Raw genomic sequence first — 20,955 nt, forward strand, 5'->3', positions numbered from 1 at the left:
TGTCTGTAACCTTTGCACTTGAGCTGATTGGACAGACTGTGTTTGCATCCCTGAGTCTAAGGGTTTTTTTATTCATTCGTGGGACATGGGCATCACTGGCTAGGCCATCATCTATTACCCGTCCCTAATTGCCCTGGAGAAGGGTGCATTTTTGTGTAACCTCTTTGAATCTTAAATGGTAGATTTGATTTGAATGCCAAGGTTGTGGCCTTTCCAAGGTTAGATCATTATCCTCCAAGAGCAGACGTTCCCTAATTTGTGGAATTGAAGTCCTTTAAATTAATTGGTCACAAATTAGTTCATTAGGTTAGTATGCCAAATTTATATATAGAAGTCAATTGCCGCATCACCACCATGTATTGTTTATTGGGCTCACCATTTCCCTGGCATCTCTGACAGAATATTTATCTTTCAATCATCACACTTTTCTTTGGCCCAAAGTACTTTTTGCAAACACTTACCACTATATCAAACATAGACTTATCTTTTGTGAACTGCTCGAATATTCGCTGGCCTTCTGCTCCAAGACAATGTAAGAGTATCACTTTCTTGAGAATTGCTGCTATATCCATGTTGGCCATCCCTGAGAAAGCAAACAGGTCTTAAACTCTGAAGTCCATTGATCCCATGACATGAGAAGATCTTTCGGTGATGAAAGAAATGATTCTTGAACTGGTTAAGTTAAACTTTTTTCAACCACCTCATTGCCAGTTTTGTTGTCTATTCACAAGTTGGTTTTATACTTTATATATCTAATTTATCTCAGAGCAATCCAGAGATGAAACTAGTTCTAAGTCTACAACAGGTTTATTTACAGTGCTTTGGAATATCTTTTCAATTACAAGATGTCTCCACACACGTCTAGAGATCAGCTCTTCTCAGATCTTTCTCTGGAAGCTGCTATTTATTTTGGCTCATCAAGGTTCCATCCAGGCTTAAGCAATCAAGCAAGTGTACATAGATCAGTTACCAGACTAACATAATCAAACATGGATTAATTAAATCATTGAACACTACAGTAACACTGTGTCTTTACAAGTAAGCATTGCAGCCTCAGTGGTATGCTAGTCAATGGTTTCCTCCAAATCATGTAGAGTGGTTTGAGGTCGATTTCTCTTCCTGAGTAGATAGGTGTGAAATATATAATTTCAAACACCAAGGCTAATGTTTCCCCCTTGATATTTGAGTATTTGACTGTATCATAGATAGGGTTTTTGAATGCAATGAGTTTACCCTTCTGCAATATGCATGCTTCTATGCTTTTTTGGGATTCATCCACTTCTAGAGCGGTCACTCCTCTGGAACCGTAGAATTGTAACATGGATGTTTCTGACAATTACTCATTCAGTGGTCTTCATGCCACAGAAAAGGCACATCCTTTTTCAACAATTCCCATAAAGGTGACAGTCTTTGACCAAAATTAGGAATCTAAGGAGACAAAAATTTGAAAAGACCTAAACATCATTGAAGATCCTCCTTATCTTGGGCGATTGGCACCGCATGGATATCCTCCAGTTTACCCAGATCAGGACAGATACCAACACTCAAATAAATTGATCCAAATAAATTGATTTGCTGTATATTAATGCTGCATTTGTGACTGTTGAACACCAGCCCTTTTTTATGTGCTGCTTGCTTCAGCAGATGTAAATTCCGATAATACTACTGTTTTGTCATGGGTCATCTGCAATGCTTAATAATCCTGGTACTATAGAGGTGATACAATCCATAAATGCTTGAAAAAGATCTTGGCTAATGGGTTAACCAAAAGGAAGCCATTGGAAGAAATAACAGCCAAATTGGTATGAAACACTATGTCAGCTCCTGGGTCTTCTCTGTCAGATATACTGACCAATATCCATTCTTTGCGTCAAGTTTTGAGAAGGACTTTTGCTCCCATGAATTTTGCACTGAGCACTTCTAAATTAAGGATTTTATGTGGACAATGCTTTAACACTTTGTTCAAATGCCTTGGATCCAGGTAGGTTGGAATGATCCGTCTTTCTTGATGACACACGAGTGAGCGAATATCTTCCAGGGTTTGACTAATCTAATCAATGTGTGGCAGTTAGGATTGCACACAAGACCCGCAAGCTTTTTTGGCTTGTAATGATTGCCTCATACTTTCATCTGTCTTTGAATTATTCATCAATACTGCAGTTTTTGGGTTTGTCCAGCATATCTTTTTGAAAAGTATCTATTGGATTGGATGCAGTCACTAATTTGATGATTTTCTCTGTCAGCTCTGCTTCTGAAAGATCGCAGCAGGCACCCTTTTCTCTGCATCAACTGATAAAATAATTGATGGATTCCTTAGGCTGTTGTCGATATGTCATAAACTCCAGGCAATGTATACAGAAATTCACTTTGACTCTGAACTGGTCTTCCAAAATTGTCCAAATATTCCTGGTCTTCTTTCTTGAGCCCGAATGTGTTGAACCTGTGTAAACCTCAATTTCCAATGACTAAATGAATCCCTATGGCTTGCTTGTCTGTTTCGGACATGCCCAAATCGACAAGCCATAGCTCTGTGCATTGCTTAAAAAGATTAAACTCTGAGAGTAGGTTAGCTGCCTTCCAATTTAAGCTTGGGAATTTTGTGGACAATTTTGCAATATTCCCCGGGTCTTTCTTCTTCTCTGCCATTTAAACAAATACTCCTGCTAGGTTACTGATCAGAGGTTCAATACTGTAAATGCCTTAAATATATTGCAGTATTTAAGTTGTTTGTAGTTCCTCTATTCACTAGAGCTCATTTCACTTTTGCTGCAGCACTAGGGATGAGTGACACTGTTGTTGTTTGCACATGCGTTTCTAAGTACCGCCCATGAAGCTGGGTTGTGGTGGGAACCTACCACAATGCTCCACAAAGTGAATAATGGTACCAAAGACTTTTCCAGCCATCTTCAACTCTTGATTTTGCCTGTTGTTTTCACGACTTTATTCGGCCCGATTTTCGCTTGGTTCTCAGTTCTCCCTTGCCCTGCAATCAATCTAGAGGCCCTTATTTCAGCTACTCACCTTCTCTGACTGAATACTGCCTGGCTGCACCTCTTGTACACTGCTCCTACCTATAAAACTCACACACTGTCTATGCGGTCCAATCTCTGGTTAAAAAAAAGCAACAAGCTCTGCATTGACTGTGTGGTTTAAATCTTCAGATTTTTTCCCTGCTTACTAGCTTCTTCTATCAGCTTTGACACTAAGTTGTGTATGGTGTGCTTGAAAATGAAATATCCCCCACCACTGCCACCATGTTGTGTTTTCTTCTCCTTGTACTTACTAACATATAAATATTAAGGCACCAACCATGCATCAGGGGTTGTATAACACACAAATACATAGAGAGTTGAGAAGTTGGTAGAAGCATTACAAAGTATGAGAACTTGTAGACATGTCTGATCTGGTTACTCCCTCACAGCAGACTGAGGCAGAGTCACATGATATATTGCATCCATAGAAACCATAATTACACCCACTTAAAGATGTATCACAACACTGGAATCTAAGGCCAATATATCTTTGTGAGGTGCAATGTCAAAAATTGAATGCTGCGCTCCATATAGGGCATGATCAAGGCTAATCAGATTACAATTCTCAGCACAGGTAAAGGAATTCACAGCATTATTAGTTTGTTATAAAGTATGAAGAGGTTCATCTACCAATTATTTTGTCACTGTCACTAAATCTACCTGCTTATCCGGCCAAGTGGAGATACAGCAGCACTGTGTAGATCTTTATGATTTATATGGCTTCCAAGCTTTCTTTCAAAAGCTCATTCTCACAATTGTGTTTTTTTAAATCCTTTGATATATTCTGTAGTTTATTTGCACCATATGGAAAAATTAGAAAAGTGGTGGTTCAAATGAGATCAGAATGAACCATCTTCTAATGCATACTCTCAATACTATCATAATCCCCGATTTCCTCCCTTGAATTTACCACTTCCTTTCGTTCCAAGTTGTGTAACCCCATTCCTGTGCTTCCTAAGGCCACTTCTAACTCTCAAAACCATCTAAGATAAATTTATTCATTTGAAAAAATGACGATATATTAATTTTCAAAGGAATACACATACAATTATAATGCCCTAACGTGCTGTGTTCCTACTCATTTTTCACTGAATTTTTAATCTAGGAGAAACTCCCTTCTCTGCCTTAATTTTCCTTGCTAGATTGCATCCCATTGTAAATCATGAAATAGTGCAATTAGAATTTTCTGTCTCTTTCAGGCAGGAAAATAAAAAATTGCATGCTTAATAGTTTCTGTAGATCATACTTTGCATACTTTATGAATTTAAAGAACATTAGATTGCCTACTTTGATGCGTCATTTTCATTTCACAAATGAATGCATATCGGACATATCAAAAGAGGAAGCTCAACCTGCCAGTGGGGAAAATCACTAGGATATTTGCCTTTCAAAAGGTCACAATGCTGGGGATCCTACCATTGTGTTCACCCCATATGGAAAAAAAAACCTTCATGACATTTCAGTTCTTTTCTAATGCAGACAGAAATTGAATATAGGAACAGAAGTAGGCTATTCAGCCCCTCAAACCAATTCTGCCATTCAATTAGGTCATGTCTGATTTGTATCTGAAATCCATTTACCCACTTTGGTTCCCTGTCCCTTAATAGCCTTGCCTAACACAAATCTATCAATTTATTTTTGAAATTTTCAATTGCCTCCCAGTCATAACTGCATTTTGGAGGAGACTGAAGTCAGCTACATATAAAGAGATATCTACAGAGGCCAAGAAATCTAATGGTGCCCCTTTCAAGGGACTCAAGCTGTGTCACTTGTGCTGCCTGATCACTTTAATGCTGCAGATGTGAAGCCTGTGAAGCCTTTACTTTCCACACAATTCAGTGGCTGCATGCCTGAGGGGGTGCTGATTATTAGGCATCTAACTATAATGCCACTTTGAGGCAGCCAGCATTGAGAGATGCATTCTGGCTGCAGCCACCAGAGAAACACTTCTGATTTAAGAAATGGTTGAAACAAGTAGTGAGAGGGCACCAAAGATTCTCTGATGCTGACTTGGAGAACCTTGGGCAGGCAGTGGACTGAAGCAGGGGCAGGAAGCCCTCCAGGCACTAACCCAGGAGGCAACAGAAAGCAATTGTAGAACATGTCAATGGCGGGTACACTGCACCCAGAACCTGACTGCAATGTTGGAAGAAATGTAATGATATGTTAAGAGTACTATCTCATATTCTCTACGCAAACAGTTTGCATTCCATACAACCTCATTAATTACGACATTGACAAGGCTTCCTCATTTCCCTTCCCACATCCACATTCACTACACCATACCTTCTTGTCCTCATACTCATCAATGAATTTCCCCACTTTCTTATGTGCGCTTTATTTGTCATAGCTTTTCAAATGGCTATTAAAGTCCCTACAAACATGGACTGTTGGTGCACAATATCGTTTACATCCAAAGAGCTAGGGCATCAAGAAAATTCCTGGCTACATCTGAAAATCTGCCCCTTGAACTGAGAAAGCAGGTTTGCAAGTCTAAAATTGGGATTGCGCTGCTCATTGCAAGCATGTCAATATTTAAAGTTTCCAAGGTTGCAACATGAATATAAATACAACTGATGCAATTCAGGTTTTAACTTGGGAATGAGCAGAAATGTTGAAAAAAAAAAATAAGAACTCAATGAGAAGCGTAGTCTGTTCAAAGTCCATCACCAGAAAATTCCTAAGGGTTTCTCTTGTGTTTGTCTGCCATAGCTTCAGCAAATGATTGGGAGAAACTCAACCCACACTTCGTATCCAGGGTTTCTGCCATATTTCTGCTTAAGTTACAGTGACAAATCGGTAGAACGCCTAAGGAAATTTCAAGTACACGTCTCAGTCTCTGTACCTTGTACCTAAGTTTTGATTCAGGAACTGCCTTTTTAAAATTCATGCCAGTGTATTCAGGGAATTCAATAGACAGATTAAGTCCAAGTCTTGGACTAAGGTTATCCTGGTACACTGTTAGAAGTTTGTTTTATGGCCTCCCTTAGTAACAGGCTAGCTAGTAGAATGCCAAAAGAAAATATTTTCTTTTTCTAATATGCTAGTGATTGCTGGTTTTTAGAAAGTCAAAACAATCTCATTTTCAAAATGATTTCATTATCCTTTAAGTTGTGTCAAGAGAAAAAAGGCCTTTAAAATTGATCTAGAAGGGTTCAGGTTGAATTCTGGACAGCACAATTTAATTTGAAAGTTTATTGTGCATATTAAATTCTACAGATAATACACAGTTATATTTCTATTTGTCTTTAGAACCTCATAGATCTTCGTTCTCTCCCTGATGGAAAAGCTATAATTCCACCTTCTCAAAGCCCGGACCCTCAAGATCATTACAAGTGTCAGCTTCAAATATTCTAGTTAGGCATAGCATATGCAGTGTATTAACACAAAAGCGCAGATCAATAAATCATTAAGTAAACTAAGAGTGCCAGCAATGCTGACATCAACAATTCCCTGCTTTAACAACGTGATTTAATTAGCTTTTCCAGTGCCCTATTCTAGGCAGGACATTGAGACCATGGAAAGGATAGCAGGATGAAATGCATTAGTTATGAAGAGTGAGTTGAGAATGTGGGGCTCTTTTTACTGCAACATAAAGTTATGAAGAAATCTGATAGAGATGTTCAAAATTCTAAGGAATTTTGATAAGGTAAATAAGGGTAATCTACTTCCACTAGTCACTGAAACTTAGTAAAGGGCAGCAATTTATGACCACAGAAGTTGAAAGGGAGAGGTTAGGTGTTGTTGTTATAATGGTTACTGGACGAATAATAGCCTTGCACAGTGGTGGAAGCAAGACAAAAAATAAAAATAGCCTTTAAAAGGGAAATCATTAAATATCTAAAAAAGAAAATGTATGCTGTAAGGGCAGGGAATTAGACTGGAATATTTTTATCTCAGAGTTGGCATAGAGGCCTATGCAGTACAGTTAAATAATTTTCCAATCCTAACCTCAGATTAGAACACAAGAACACAAGAAACAGGAGCAGGAGTCAACTGTATGGCTGACCGAGACTGCTCTGCCATTCAATATGATCATGGTTAATAATGGGCTTCAACTCCACTTTACCGCCCACTCCCCATATTGCTTGATTTCCCGAGAGACCAAAAATCTGACTGTCCCAGCCTTAAATATATTCAACAATGGAGCATCCACAACCCCCGGGATAGAGAATTCCAAAGATTCACAATCTTTTGAGTGAAGTAACTTCTCATCATCTCAGTTCTAAATGACCGGCTTCTTATCTTGAGACTGTGCTCCCATGTTTTAGATTCCCCGGCCAGCAGAAACAATCACTCAGCATCTACACTATCAAGCCCCTTCGGAATCTTGAATGTTTCAATGAGACCACCTCTCATTCTTCTAAACTCCAGAAAATATAGGCCCAATTTACTCAGCCTGTCATCATAGGACAACTGCCTCATCCCAGGAACCAATTTAGTGAACCTTCACTGTGCTGCTTTCAATGATCCTTAAATATGGAGACCAAAACTGCACACCGTATTCCTGATGTGGTCTCACCAAAGCTCTGTACAATTGTAGCAAGACTTCTTTATTCCTATACGCAATACCCTTGCAATAAAGGCCAAAATGTCATTGCCTTCCTAACTGCCTGCTGTACCTGCATGCTAACTTTCTGCATTCCTATTATGAACACACTCAAGTCCCTATGAACGTCAACATTTACAAGTTTCACACCTTTTAAAAAATATTCTGCTTTTCTATTCTTACGACCAAAGTGAATAACGTCACACTTTCCCACACTACATTTCATTTGTTATCTTGTTGCCCACTCATTTAACCTGTCTACGGGCGTAAGTTTCCATTCTGGAGATGAAGTGCGTTGGCGGGCAGGAAAGTCAGCATGATATTCCCGCTAGGCGCTGGGTTGGATGAGTCCTTGTGATCTTCCACTTTTCAGCTCATTAATTGTGATCAGTGAGGAGCTTGTTGAATCTCGTGGCAGGGCAGGCAGGGATTCATCCGCCCTGCTGTTACTTCATGGAGTCGAAGGTCCTGGTGCCATATTTAAATGGCACCTGGACAGACATTCACTTGTTGCAGGCCAGGTGCGTTGTGTCAGGTTCTCCATGGCACCTAGAAGAACCAAACGTTCCGCTCCAGGGTTCAGCAAGGCCTCACTAGGGATTCTCCTGCAGGCCATCCAGGAAAAACAGGAGGTCTTTCGAGATTGGAGCCAGAGGTCCTCCCACCTGACCACGTCAGCCTGGGAGGGGGTCACCAGGGTGGTCAATACCTGTGGGCAACAAAAAAGGACCATCCTGCAGTGCAGGAAAAGGATGAATGACCTGATGCACTCTGCCAGGATAAGTGAAACTTTTACTCACTCCAAACTGACACTCTCACAAGGGCATCAGGCAGTCTAAGGGTTAGAGTCCACAGGGATGTCACACAGTAGCAGCAGATGGGACATCAGCACTGATTGTCTGCCAGCCACTTTAAGCTCACCATCTCATGTAAGTTCTTTCACAGATGGCATCTTAATCCCTTACTGGGGAGGGCTCAGCACACACAACAGGCATCCATGCTTCTGAACTGCACTTTCACCCATAGTGCTCACAATCAATCCATCTGTCTTTATGCAGGACAAGATCACCCATGACAAAAAGGAGAGCTAAGACCAAAGAGGGAACCCCAGAGTTCAGGACACTCTCCACCCCTGAGGAACTGACGGCAGTGCTCGCTGGAGGGGATAGAGATATGTTCCTATGTGGAGGGCAAGATCAGCCTCCCCCAAGAAGCCAGTGAGGCTGCATCCGGTATACATCAGTCAGATGTGGACAATGACTGTGAATGACCTATAATGTTGGAGCCTGCCTAGTCAATCATTAATTATCTCTTCTCTCTATTTCAGCTACCAGCAAGAAAAGATGAAGGACGACCTCCAGCAAGCACCCAGTCCCCAGACCAGCTCAGCTGAGAATGTTGAATACCCATTTGATGAAGAACCATCACTGCATTCACCTGCACCCTCCACCAGCGCAGAGACATGTATCTCGGTGGGCTCTAGTTCTAGAGTAGGCTCATAATCTGGTGATCACCTCACAGACACGTGTCCACTGCAGGCGGAGGCAGTGACAGCTGAGGTCGCTGACAGTCGGGAGACTGCTGGAGACCAGACCCCTGTTGAGTCCAAGTCTGATGAAGAGCCTCTTGAATTAGCTCTGAGAGGAATGTTGGAGATGCAGAGACAAGCAGGGGAACATCAGGCAGTGTTGTCAGAGGCCATCAGCAGACTGGAACAAAGGATGGAGGAGTCCATCCACATTCTGTCTTATGTCGTGATTCCAGCATGCAAGTGCATTGAAGTTTCCATGCGAAGGATGGTGGCCGCCTTGGAGATCCAGGTCTAGCGGTTTCTGCTGGATTTGCACTCGGACTTGCATACCATTGTTCTAGGATCCAGCAATGGCTAGGCAAGAGGGGGATAGGGCACCTCAATCTCCCTCCAGCTGCCCCTTTTCCTCAAGGAGTCAGGAAGGGGCCCTTTGGCGCCCAAAGGGAAGAGAAATGCCAGACAATATCCCAGCGGCATCTACTCAAGACACTCCAAGCGTGTCCTGCCACTCCAAATCCTGTCTGCGAGTGACCCTACCAACTCCAGCAGGTTAGGCTGAGGAGGGTGCACCTGCCCCGGAGTAGGAGACCCTAAACAGGCCAGGACCCTCCAGGCCTCGACCACCAGAGTACGCCTGCCAAAGTCATCCCAGACAACAGGGCACAGCAGTTAGCAGGCTGCTTCCACTTCTGCTGTGGGTGTCAGGACTGCACCTAGCCGTATGAAAAATTAAGAAGCTTTGAATGGACAGTGGTGACACGTGTTCATTCACTGCATATACTCTTCACTGTTGTAAATATAGTTTGTATTTATCCCTCTCTGAGTCTCAGGTATTCAATAGCTAATCGGTGTGAGGCGAGGTCCTGCGTTCATTCAAGGGTCCAAAATGTATCCCCTCGATTAACTCCTATCTGTATCATCAGTTCCATTAAGTTTCACTCAATCTTTTCACAATGATTAGCCTTTATTTCTACATCTGTGACATTAGCAAAGGCACTTCATATATGAGAATGATGGCTGGAGAATACACTCGTGACCCTTGAACCTTAGGCAGACATTATTTGGCCTCAAGAGAATTGCTCATCAAGGTTAGTGATTATCCCGATGCTGTTGCATTGAAGTCTGTAGTTTGTGAATATAACAAGTATTTGTCGTGACCAACATTAGAATGTACTTTGCAATAGCGTTTATTTTATGACAATGAGTTTTTGGGAAAAGTAGTATTCATCATTGAATACAATAGGCTTACATGTCTCCCTGCAGCTTGTTTTCTGTCTTCACGTTTAAGGCTAAACATTATTCATTTCTTAGTTCCCACTCTCTCCATGCACGACGCTGAACAATGGAAATAGGTTCCACTCGGTGACATTATAAATTCGAGAGAAATGAGTATGTGATGTCAGAGGTTTGCACTCATCCTGATGAAGCTGTCTCCTTACCTGTGAGAGTTTTACTTTGCTCCTGAACTGCTACCTAGCAGTGCTTTACAGAAACCTTCCATAAAGGCACAGTAAACAACTCGATATGGAATTCATTGCATCACTGGGCCACATTTCTCCCAAATGGCCAAGGTAATACAGGATATAGACTTGGCAGGCTTCTGACAAATGCAAGGTTACAAGTGTTTGTAAATAATCAAACAAGGGTCCTGTTGAGCCTCTCTCTGTGAGGACAGTGCGAACATAACTCGCAGCTTTGGGTGCATGCTGTAGAGTGACAGGTCACTGTGTCCTTTTGTCCAAAGGCATACTGGGGCTCAGTAACAAATGGGGCTTCTGCATTATTCATCCATGAGAGCTGGCATTTGGAGAGATGCTGAAGTCCAGATGTTGCTCCCTCTTGAGATGGTCAAGCACTAACAATTGATGAATGATTTTGCTGTTAGCGCTGCCTTGCTAAGCTGCTGTCATACTGACATAAGCGAATCCATGTGTGCAATGGCATTTCAGCCACTTGAAGGCTGCCATGCCCACTGACTTGTTAGCGCCAGGGTTGAAAGGACTGCACTATGTGTAGTTGCACTAGTGGAGTGCTGATCACATTCCACAGCAGCCATATGTTCCCAAGGCTACTGCGCCTTCTAAGGATGACCCAATCATTAGGGAAGAAGGTGACATATGCTGCTTCATTGATCATTGTGAGACTGATGACCTTTCCTGACACTGAGAATGAGGTTTTATTGCGTCCCCTGCATTGAAAACTAAAGTGAACTTCGATTGTGACAATTTGTCTTCACCTTATTCCTCTTGAAATCGAGTAGCTATGAGGTTGTCATGGGCATGCCTGCCATGTTGCGCCCATGCAGTGGCCTCCTTATGTGGCTCATCTGAATCCTCGCCCTCATCAGAGTTACCCCCTTCCAAGTCCTCCTTGTCTTGGGAGACATCTAGCTCTTCAATGTTTGCCCCTGGCAACATATCCCCCTTTGCAGCGCTAGGTTGTGAAGGGCGCAGCAAACAACGATGACGTGGGACACTGTGGTAAGTATTGGAGAGCCCTGCCTGACTCGTCCACGCATCGAAGATGCATCTTTGAGAGGCCAATAGTTTTCTCTATTAAGGACCATGAGGCGGAATATGCAGCACCTCTCCTCAGATGCAATCTCTGTGGCCAATGAATGGGCATCATTAGCCATGTTTTCTGGAGGTGCCTCTTATCACCTCTAAGCACCAAGCTCCCTCAAGTATCTCTGGCACCTGGGAGTGACTCAAATGTTGTTTAAGCTCCCTGGATACCTGGTACAAATATGCTGGATCTGCCTTCTGTGATCACAAATGAGCTAGGCGTTCAGGGACTGAAAACTTTTTCTATTACTGAATTTCACAGGTTGCTGCCAGGAAGCTCTCAAGGCCATATATGTGCAGTCAATTGCACCCTGCACTTGCAGGAAGCCTGAAATCACAGTGAATCCCACAGCTCTGGCAGCCTGGCTTGCTTCATCCACGTGGAACTGCACATAATGGTGAGCTTTAGTGAAAGGGGCATCTATCACCTCCCTTATGCATTTGTGTGTCGCCAATTGTGAGATTCCGCAAAGGTTCCCAGTGAAGCCCTGGAAGGATCCACTGGCAAAAATAATTTAGTGTGGCGGTAACCTTCTGAACAACTGGATTGGATGCCCTCCAAGTCTGTGCAGCGTGAATTCCTCACAGAAAATATGGCAAATGTGAGCAACCACATCCCAAGACAGGTGATGATGCCTGTGGCACTGACTTTCGCTCATCTCTATGGATGAGCTCCGTTTCCTATAGACCCTTGACCATGCCAGATGTCTTCATGGATTTGGCCCCACCTTGTCAGAATCTGGGACTTCCTGGGGCCCCGCTGGCTCTTGATCCTCAGGGCGGTGGTCTTCTCAGACTACACATTTACTACAAAGGTCTTAATTAGAGTCAAAAGTACCATGTCCTATAGCCCACAGTCAGGTTTCTGGTGGTTGTTCTCCAGTGGCCTTGACAATAACTATTGATATTTAATCCTTGCACTTATGTAATGACCGCAAGCATGTTGCATTGAATGCCATGACCAGAACACTGGAAACATGAAGGTTTGTAGGATCCATGCTGCTTCTGCACAGCAGCCATGGCCATTGATTTTTTGACCCTACATGCATTCTCACATTCCTCTGTAAGCATCAAATGCCAATTAAGACCATATGCACCACAGCATCTAAACTTAATAGATTCTCACCTAAATGTGCAACATTTAGTAAATTAGTAAAGGAGACAAGCTTGGTCATTGTGCATTAGACCCTCGTGTTCAGCATACAGCTGAGCCAGGCTCTCTATGGTCTGAGTTGGAAATTTATAGGGTGCCCCTTCAGTTGGCCAAAAGTTATGGTGCTGAATTCCTCCCGCATGCCCAGGGACCACTCCCCGGTCATTCAAGCTTGTTTTTCAAACTGCATCATTCTTAGGTGAATGTGAAAATGGTGCTGCTGACTTTTGTTATGGGGGCCCAGCTTCCGACCTTCCCCTATCACCCACCAAGTTCCTCCCATCTTACTCCATACTCACCTCCTCCTAATTCCGGTCACTACCCAGACTCCCCCGTTTCCCTTAACCCCATCATTGTTCATGTGGATATCCCTGTTCTCCACCCTGAACCTTTTAATGTTGATGTCCCCATGCCGTTTGTTGACCTGACCCCTCCTTTCTCGAGGCCACATGCACCTTTACTTTTCTACCCCACCAGGAGACTATTGAATACCATGCCATGATTGTTCAGCTACTGATTTACAAAATCCAGAAGCCTGTCTTGAACGTTACTGTGCCCTCTGCCACACAAAAGCATGACTCGAACCCCCAAGACCAAATGCCTTAGGTGACTGACCACGCCCTGCACACCATACTGTGCACGACTATCACTGCTCAGACAGGTCTTCCCTCACCCAAGACCGGGACCAAGATATGCTCGCCGTGCAAAGCCCTCTAAGTCTCTTCAATATGCCCCTGACAGCATGGCCTCGGCCCCAGGACAGTCTCTTCAATATGTCCTTGACAGCATGGCCTCGGCCCTGAAGAGTCTCTGACTCTTCCTCGGACAGTCTTATAATTCTTGCCCCAGGACAGTCTTTCACTACTTGTCTGTTCCTTGACCACCTGCTTCTGATTACCCCCTCCCTCTTGCGTTCCACACCCCCTCTCCTGCTCGTCCTGCCACCGTCGCAACCCTCCCTGCTGATTTTGCCTCCAGTGCCCAGCCTTGGCACAGCTTGTGATGCAAGCACCCGATATTTCACAACTATGGTCTTAAAGGAAGGTGAAAGCAATGTCTACTGGCCTCCAAGTCGTGGATGAACTGAAGCTCGCTAGGTACAGTCGTGAAACAGACCGTTCTAATTATCTGCTGGCGGAGCACTTAATCTGCAGGAGCCTAGGGCTTGGTCAGAGGAAAAGGGAGGCAGGTACACAAAAAAACCACAGTTAGAGGAGTAACATCTGTATCAATGGCTTCTTCTGCTCGGGCACCATTACATCCAAATTGCCCAATAATCTATCCTTTGCAGCTCCTCTTTTTTATCTACATGCTGTCCGTTAGCAACATAATCCAAAGACATGAGGTCAGTTCCACATGTACGCTGATGACAACCCACTTACCACTATCACTCTTGACACTCTACTGCGGTTGTGTTGTGCTTGTCTGATGTCCAGTTTTGGATGAGCTGCAACTTCCTACAATTAAATATTGGAAAGAACAAAGCCTTTGCCCCTGTCACAAGCTCTGTGCCTTTGCTATCAATTCCATCCTCCTCCCTGACCACTGTCTCAGGCAAAATCAAAGTACTTGCAACCATATCTGACTCGGAGCTGAACTTCCAATCTCAGATCCTCTCCATTATAAAGGCTGTCTATTTCTGCCTTGTTAACATAGGCTGAAGTTGGGCAGGCAATCAGCTGGTGACATGCTTATCTGTGCCTTTATTTACCTCTCTACTTCAATATTCTTCTGGTAGCCTTCTATCCTCCACACTTCATAATCTTCAGCTCATCCAAACTCTGCTGCTCATATCATATCTCCCACATCAACTTTTGCTCATCCAGTGTCAGTGCTCATTGACCTACATTAAGCCACAGTTCAGATTTCAGCAGAACCATCAACTCAAAACCTCATTACAACCTTGGTACAAATATAGACAATAGAGCTGATTTCCAAAGGTGAGTGAGAGTGATTACCCTTGACATCAAGGCAGCATTTGACAGTGTGTGGCACCAAGAAGTCTGAGTAAAATTGAAGTCAATGCAAACCAGAAGAAAGATTTCCACTGGCTTAGGTCATATTAAGTACAAGGGAAGAAGATTGTGATTGATGGAGGCCAATTATCTCAGCTGCAAGACATCACTGTAGGAGTTCCTTAGGGCATTGTCCTAACTCCAATCATCTTCAGCTACTGAGCTACTTCATCAATGACCTTCTCTCCACCATGATATCAGAAGTAGGGAATGTTCACTCATGATTGCAATTTCATTTGTGTTCCCTCAGAGATATTGAAGCAATTTATGTCCTCATTTTTGTGCCACACAAGCACCAGGCAATGACCATCTCCAACAAGAGAAAGTCTAACCGCCTCTCCTTGGCATTCAATGGCATTGCCATCATCAAATTTACATCAACATTGCGGGGGACTCATCATTAACCAGAAATTTAACTGAACCAGCCACATAAATGCTGCAGCAACAGGAATAAGTCAGGGCTGGATATTCTGTGGTTTGTGACTCACCTGACTTCCCAAAGCCTTCTACTGCCTGTGAGGCACAAGTGAGGACTGTGATAGAATACTCTCCACTCACCTGTTTGAGTGTAGCTCCAACAACACTCTGGTCCTTTATATATAAGACTGGAACCAAGCGAAAGCATTCCCACTGAGCTGAACATCGGAGGTGAGGTGTTGGAAGATAATGGTGGTTAGGCTTTCTCTTCTTGGAGATGGTCAGCCATGTCAAAGTCTGCTCTCAGGTTAAAAAGGTGGGATAGTGCACCACTGTCATAATCACAGAGGATTTCAGCCGTGACTTTGATTCACGCGATTCAAACAAGGAGTTTTGAGAAAGATGGGCTCAGATTTGGGCATCAACAACATGTTCAAGGACTTGAGAGAGGGGAGGGAGGTTGGACATGGAATGTTGGTTTGCAAGGACAAAGGTGAGTCTCATGTATAATATGAAGAGTCCAGAGTTAAATTCTGAGATCAGCCTGACCCGCTGAGTATTTCCAGAATTTTTTGTTTTTATTTTAAAATCTGAGATCCTGTGGTAGGATGGAGTTGACTTGTAGGCAAGCCAAAGTCAATTTGGAGCACCCACAAGCCAGCGTTGAAGTGCGGAGACAGCTGTAGATTTTGGACCTGTTTCCAAGGGCCAGGGTATTTGTGAGTGCATTGCTGGAGGTTTTCCAGTTAAGTCAGGGGGCCAAGAATGTTCTTTATCCAATGGAGGTTAATCCAAGGTCCAGCAGCTGTGTGTTAATGGTTCCAGTATTAGTAGGATGCACCAGCAGATCAAATGCAATAGCAGGGAACTAGGAACTGAAACCCAAGACCCAAGAGGAATTAAGTCTGGGGAGCTAGGGAGAGTGAATAGTAATCCACAAATTCTGTGAAGATGAACAAGCTGATCTGAGGAACAGCTGCAGGGTGGTGAAAATCACATAAGGTCAGAGGAAGCAGCAAGAGCTTGAGGAGCTGATTTAAATCAGTTCAGTGAAGGAGTTCTGAAGGACAAATTAATCAGAGCAGAATAAGCAGCCACAGAAAGAAAGCAGATGGAAGCAACAGAGAAATTATTCAGAATCTAGAGCAGGATGAGAATGAGCATGAACAGATCAAAGCCAACTCAAAGTAGAGTGAAAAGAGGAGTAAAGACCCAGTTTGCAGAAGTAGGCCAGGTACTGGAGTAGAGGCTTGTGTTGTCCAGTGGAGAATGCAGTTTGTGGAGAAAGTTGCAGGAATAAAACCTAGAATTCAGCGGGGAAATGTCCAGAACCCATTGCAGCAGGGTAATGTTGAGAAGCCAGCAGTGTATGTAGCTCAGTGATAGTAGCAGCAGATACTGAAAGGGTTAAATTATGAGGACAGATTGCATAAACTAACCTTATTTTCTCTGAAGAATAAGGGGTGATACAATTGAAGTATTTAAGATGATTAAAGAAGTTGACAGCAGAGATAGAGAGAAGCTATTTTCTTCCAAGGGAAAGCCCAGAACCTTAAATTTAGAGCAAGGTCATTGAGGGAAAGCCCAGAACTTAAATTTAGAGTGAGGTCATTGGGGGATATCGGAGTACCCCTTCACACAAAAGGAATTCTGAGGCTGGAAATTTCAACATTTCAAAACTTGAGATCAATAGATTTTATTGGGTAATGGCATTTAATGTTATGTAACCATGGTGAATAATTGGGGCTAAGAGACCGATCAGCCATGACCTAACTGGATGGTCAGTCAGACTCAGTGGGGTGAATGGCCTACTCCTATTCCAATGTTCCTATGTCAGCCAACTGCAGCATGATGCCACCACCAAACACATCTTTCCCTCACCCAAACCGTCGGCATTCTGTAGGGACCGTTCCGTGTGGGACACCCTGGTCCACTCTCCATCATGCCCAACACCTCACCCCCCTCCCACGGCATCTTCCCATGCAATCGCAGAAGAAGCAAAACCTGCCCCTTTACCTCCTCCCTCCTCACTGTCTAAGGGCCCAAATACTCCTTTCAGGTGAAGCAGCGCTTCACTTGCACCTCCTTCAATTTAGTCTACTGTATTTGCTGCTCCCAATGAGGTGTCCTCTACATTGGAGAGACCAAACGCAGACTGGGTGACCGCTTTGCGGAACACGTTTGGTCTGACTGCAAGCATGACCCAGACCTTCCTGTCACTTGCCATTTCAACACACCACCCTGCTCTCACGCCCACATGTCCATCCTTGGCCTGCTGCAATGTTCCAGCCCAATGCAAACTGGAGGAACAGCACCTCATCTTCCAATTAGGCACTTTACAGCCTTCCGGACTTAACATTGAGTTCAACAACTTCAGACCATTAACTCTCTTCTTTATCCTCACTCCTTTTTATCCCTTTTTTCAATATTCATTTTTATTTTTAATTTTTTTTAATTATTTTTTATTTTTTATCCACTTATTTTTATTTTTATTTATTTTCATTTTCATTCATTTATTCATTGTTTTATCCCCACCTTTTATCCTATTTTCAATTGTTTTCCCAACCCACCCCACCCCACCCCACAAGGGCCATCTGTCACTTGTTCATGTTGTTCTTTTCAGAGCACTTAGCCTAGTTCTGCTATTATCACATTCTGCTTTCTTACCTTAATGCCACTATCAGCACCTTTTTTAGCCTTTACCACTACCATTAACACCCCCTTTGTCCTTTTGTTCATGACATCTTTGTCAATCTCTCCTTTGCCCCCACCTATCACTGGCCTTCTATCCAGCTTCACCTGCTCCATCCCATTTAAATAGTATCAATTTCATCATATTTCCACTTCTCTTTAGCTCTGAAGAAGAGCCATACGGACTCGAAACGTTAACTCTGTTTTTCTCTCCACAGATGCTGTTAGACCTACTGAGCTTTTCCAGCATTTTCTGTTTTTATTTCAGATTTCCAGCATCCACAGTATTTTGCTTTTATTCCTATGATGTGCCGCATAGGCTGAATGGGTTTCCTTAAACGTACAAATATATAAGAATTAGAAGCAGGAGTAGGCCACTCACCCCCACTCGCCCCTTCAAGCCTGCTCTGCCATTCAATAAAACCATGGCTGATCTGATTGTAATCTGAACTTCACATTCCTACCTACCTCCAAGAACCTTTCACCCCCTTGTTTATCAAGAATCTATCTACCTCTGCCTTAAAAATATTTAAAGACTCTGCTTCCACCACCTTTTGAGGAAGAGAGTTCCAAAGACACACAACACTCTGAGAGAAAAAATTTTCTTCATCTCTGTCTTAAGTAGGTGACGCCTTATTTTTAAACAGTGACCCCTAGTTCTAGATTCTCCCACAAGAGGAAACACCCTCTCCACATCCACCCTGTCAGGACCTTGAAGAGATTGAAAGGTGAAAGCTAAAAACATTTAAAATAAGCCAGGCCTCATAGGTTTTTGAATGGTATTCTAATCCAAGAGACCACTGATTATTCCCTGCCCGCACGGGGCAATAAATGAAGACAATTGAGACTTGAGGTTTCCTAGCATTATGAATTAGGGTACTTTTTTGGCTGGGCCAAAGTAAATAAAGTTTTGTCGATAGCTTCAGGCTGGAAAATCTGAAATGTATTGTCTTTCATTCAAAATCTAACATTATTTTATAGTTTATGAAAACCAAATGAGTATGTTCATTTGATATTGGTTGAGGAGTAGCAAATAAAACTCAGAGATTCACATGGTAGTAACATCAGTAATGTTCCAGTCAATAAAACAAGGCTGCCAAGGAAAATTACCAAGATCATTTATAAATGCATTACACAATATGGAAGGGAAACAAAAGCAAACATGAAGCACCGTGTCATCAGTTCAGCCTAGAAATGAAAAGGCTAATGCAAACAAAAGTATGTAATGTTACTCTCAGCAGGGATTTGTGCTGACTGAATACAATGATTGCACTGACCTGGGATGGAAGCAGCAGCCAGAAAGCCAATCACCGTGACCTTCACCTGTCATGATAATGTCACCATTGGGAATGGACCACATCTTCCAGAGGCGCTCATCACTTCCAGTCACCAAGATTTGTTTCCGTGGGTGAAGAGCTAGGCTATAAAAGAACAAGGGGATGAAAAGCCTGTTTTCAGCACTACAATGTGCTTTTCAAATATATTATTTACTATATAAGCATATCAAAATATCAGCTTGAATATCATGAGGAATACAGTGTTCAGAAGCATTTTGGCATATTTTAGGTATCTATAAATTGCATTGTAGTATAATTATTTAAAGAATGTAGTTTAATGTGCACTTTGGCAATTAAATTAATCCACAGATAATAAAAAGGTGACAATTAAAGTAATTTGCCTAGTCCATCCTGCAGTTATGATAACACACTATAGGGGATTAATTTACTTTTACTGTAATGATGCACTCACTATTCACTGAATGGAAGTTCTTTTTTTTATTTAGTGGGAGTACATAGTACACATTGTGCAGCTTGCATGCTAATGACTAACAGCAAACTGAACAGAATGTGTGACATCACTGCTGATAACCCATTAATTCCCCTCCTCTCCACCCTTTAGCTGATGTAGAAGCATAACAAAGAATGATCAGTGTGTCAATCCAGGTGTGAAGGCACAGGAGCGAACAAAAGAGATCTTAAAACACTCACTTTACAAAAAAGACTGCGTAAATTATTGCAGGTGGCATAAAGAAATGATAAAAAAACTCAATTGAGCAGAAGGATCTCATTGCTAGGATCACAGGCTTCATCAGCTGATACTGGATACAATCACAGTGGAGATAAACTTAGTGTTAACAATTACCACATTGGAAGGGTGTGCTGACAAAGGCGACCAATTTGAAAGAAAGTGCTAAGGTGACAAATTCAGAATTCAGAGTTAGATTTCTAACATTATGCCCAAGCACAAAATTGATGTTGCTGATCAGTTGTCTCATTATAAAAACCATCCAGCTGAAATTGGGAGCAGGTGCCAGAAAGATAGGATTTTCATTCCGGGGGTGGTGGTTGGGGGCGGGGACAGGGGTGCTAACAGGAGTGGGGCCTGCTGTTCCCATGAAGAGGTTGGGGCTGTCGGGTTTCAAGGCAGGCTGTTTAAAACGGTTGCCTCAGAGGTCTCAGATTCAGCCCAATGCTAAGAAAAGCAGCAAGGCCCTCTAGTCCGCAACCCTCACATCACCTCACTGCCACTGTGCAATTGACAAGATAAATTAGAGAGCCAGAGCTGTCGGTCAAGCAATGCTTTTCCTGTGGTGCAGCTGCTTCAATGCTCTAATGGACATCTTAATCGAGCCTCATTATGCTCACAACCTGAACCAGCCCACAGACCTAGCTCGCACTGGTGAAAATTGGGGACACTGGGATTGGGGTCAGGTATCCCGGAATTGGGTGTCGGCCGCCATTTTCGCACCTCCGCAGAGTCTAGGCCCTAAAATTGAGATTTTAAATTCTTACATCTAAATTTAGTTGAAGCTCATTCACTTTGTAAACATTTTTATCTGAATTGATACGATAAGTCATTTCTTATTTTTGATCAGGCTTTTATTAATACAGAATAAAAAGTTGATATAATCCAACTTGCAGGAATATGAAGAAACCTGTTAATTGAATTAGGACAGTGAAAGAAGAGACTGGTGGAGAAATTCAACATAGGTATCATCACTTT

General features: G+C 42.7%; 1 protein-coding gene across 1 annotated transcript in view; it reads right to left on the reverse strand.

Moving 5' to 3' along the window:
- The window catches only part of spag16 (sperm associated antigen 16), a 1,278,115-nt gene that overhangs the window by 594,190 nt on the left and 662,970 nt on the right, over positions 1-20,955 (reverse strand). The window contains exon 11 of the mRNA XM_078551570.1: positions 19,230-19,373. Coding sequence (XP_078407696.1) covers positions 19,230-19,373 — 144 coding nt within the window. The remainder of the gene's footprint in view (positions 1-19,229; positions 19,374-20,955) is intronic.

The sequence above is a fragment of the Cetorhinus maximus genome, chromosome 11 (genome assembly GCF_964194155.1).
Source record: "Cetorhinus maximus chromosome 11, sCetMax3.hap1.1, whole genome shotgun sequence".
Classification (NCBI taxonomy): domain Eukaryota; kingdom Metazoa; phylum Chordata; class Chondrichthyes; order Lamniformes; family Cetorhinidae; genus Cetorhinus; species Cetorhinus maximus.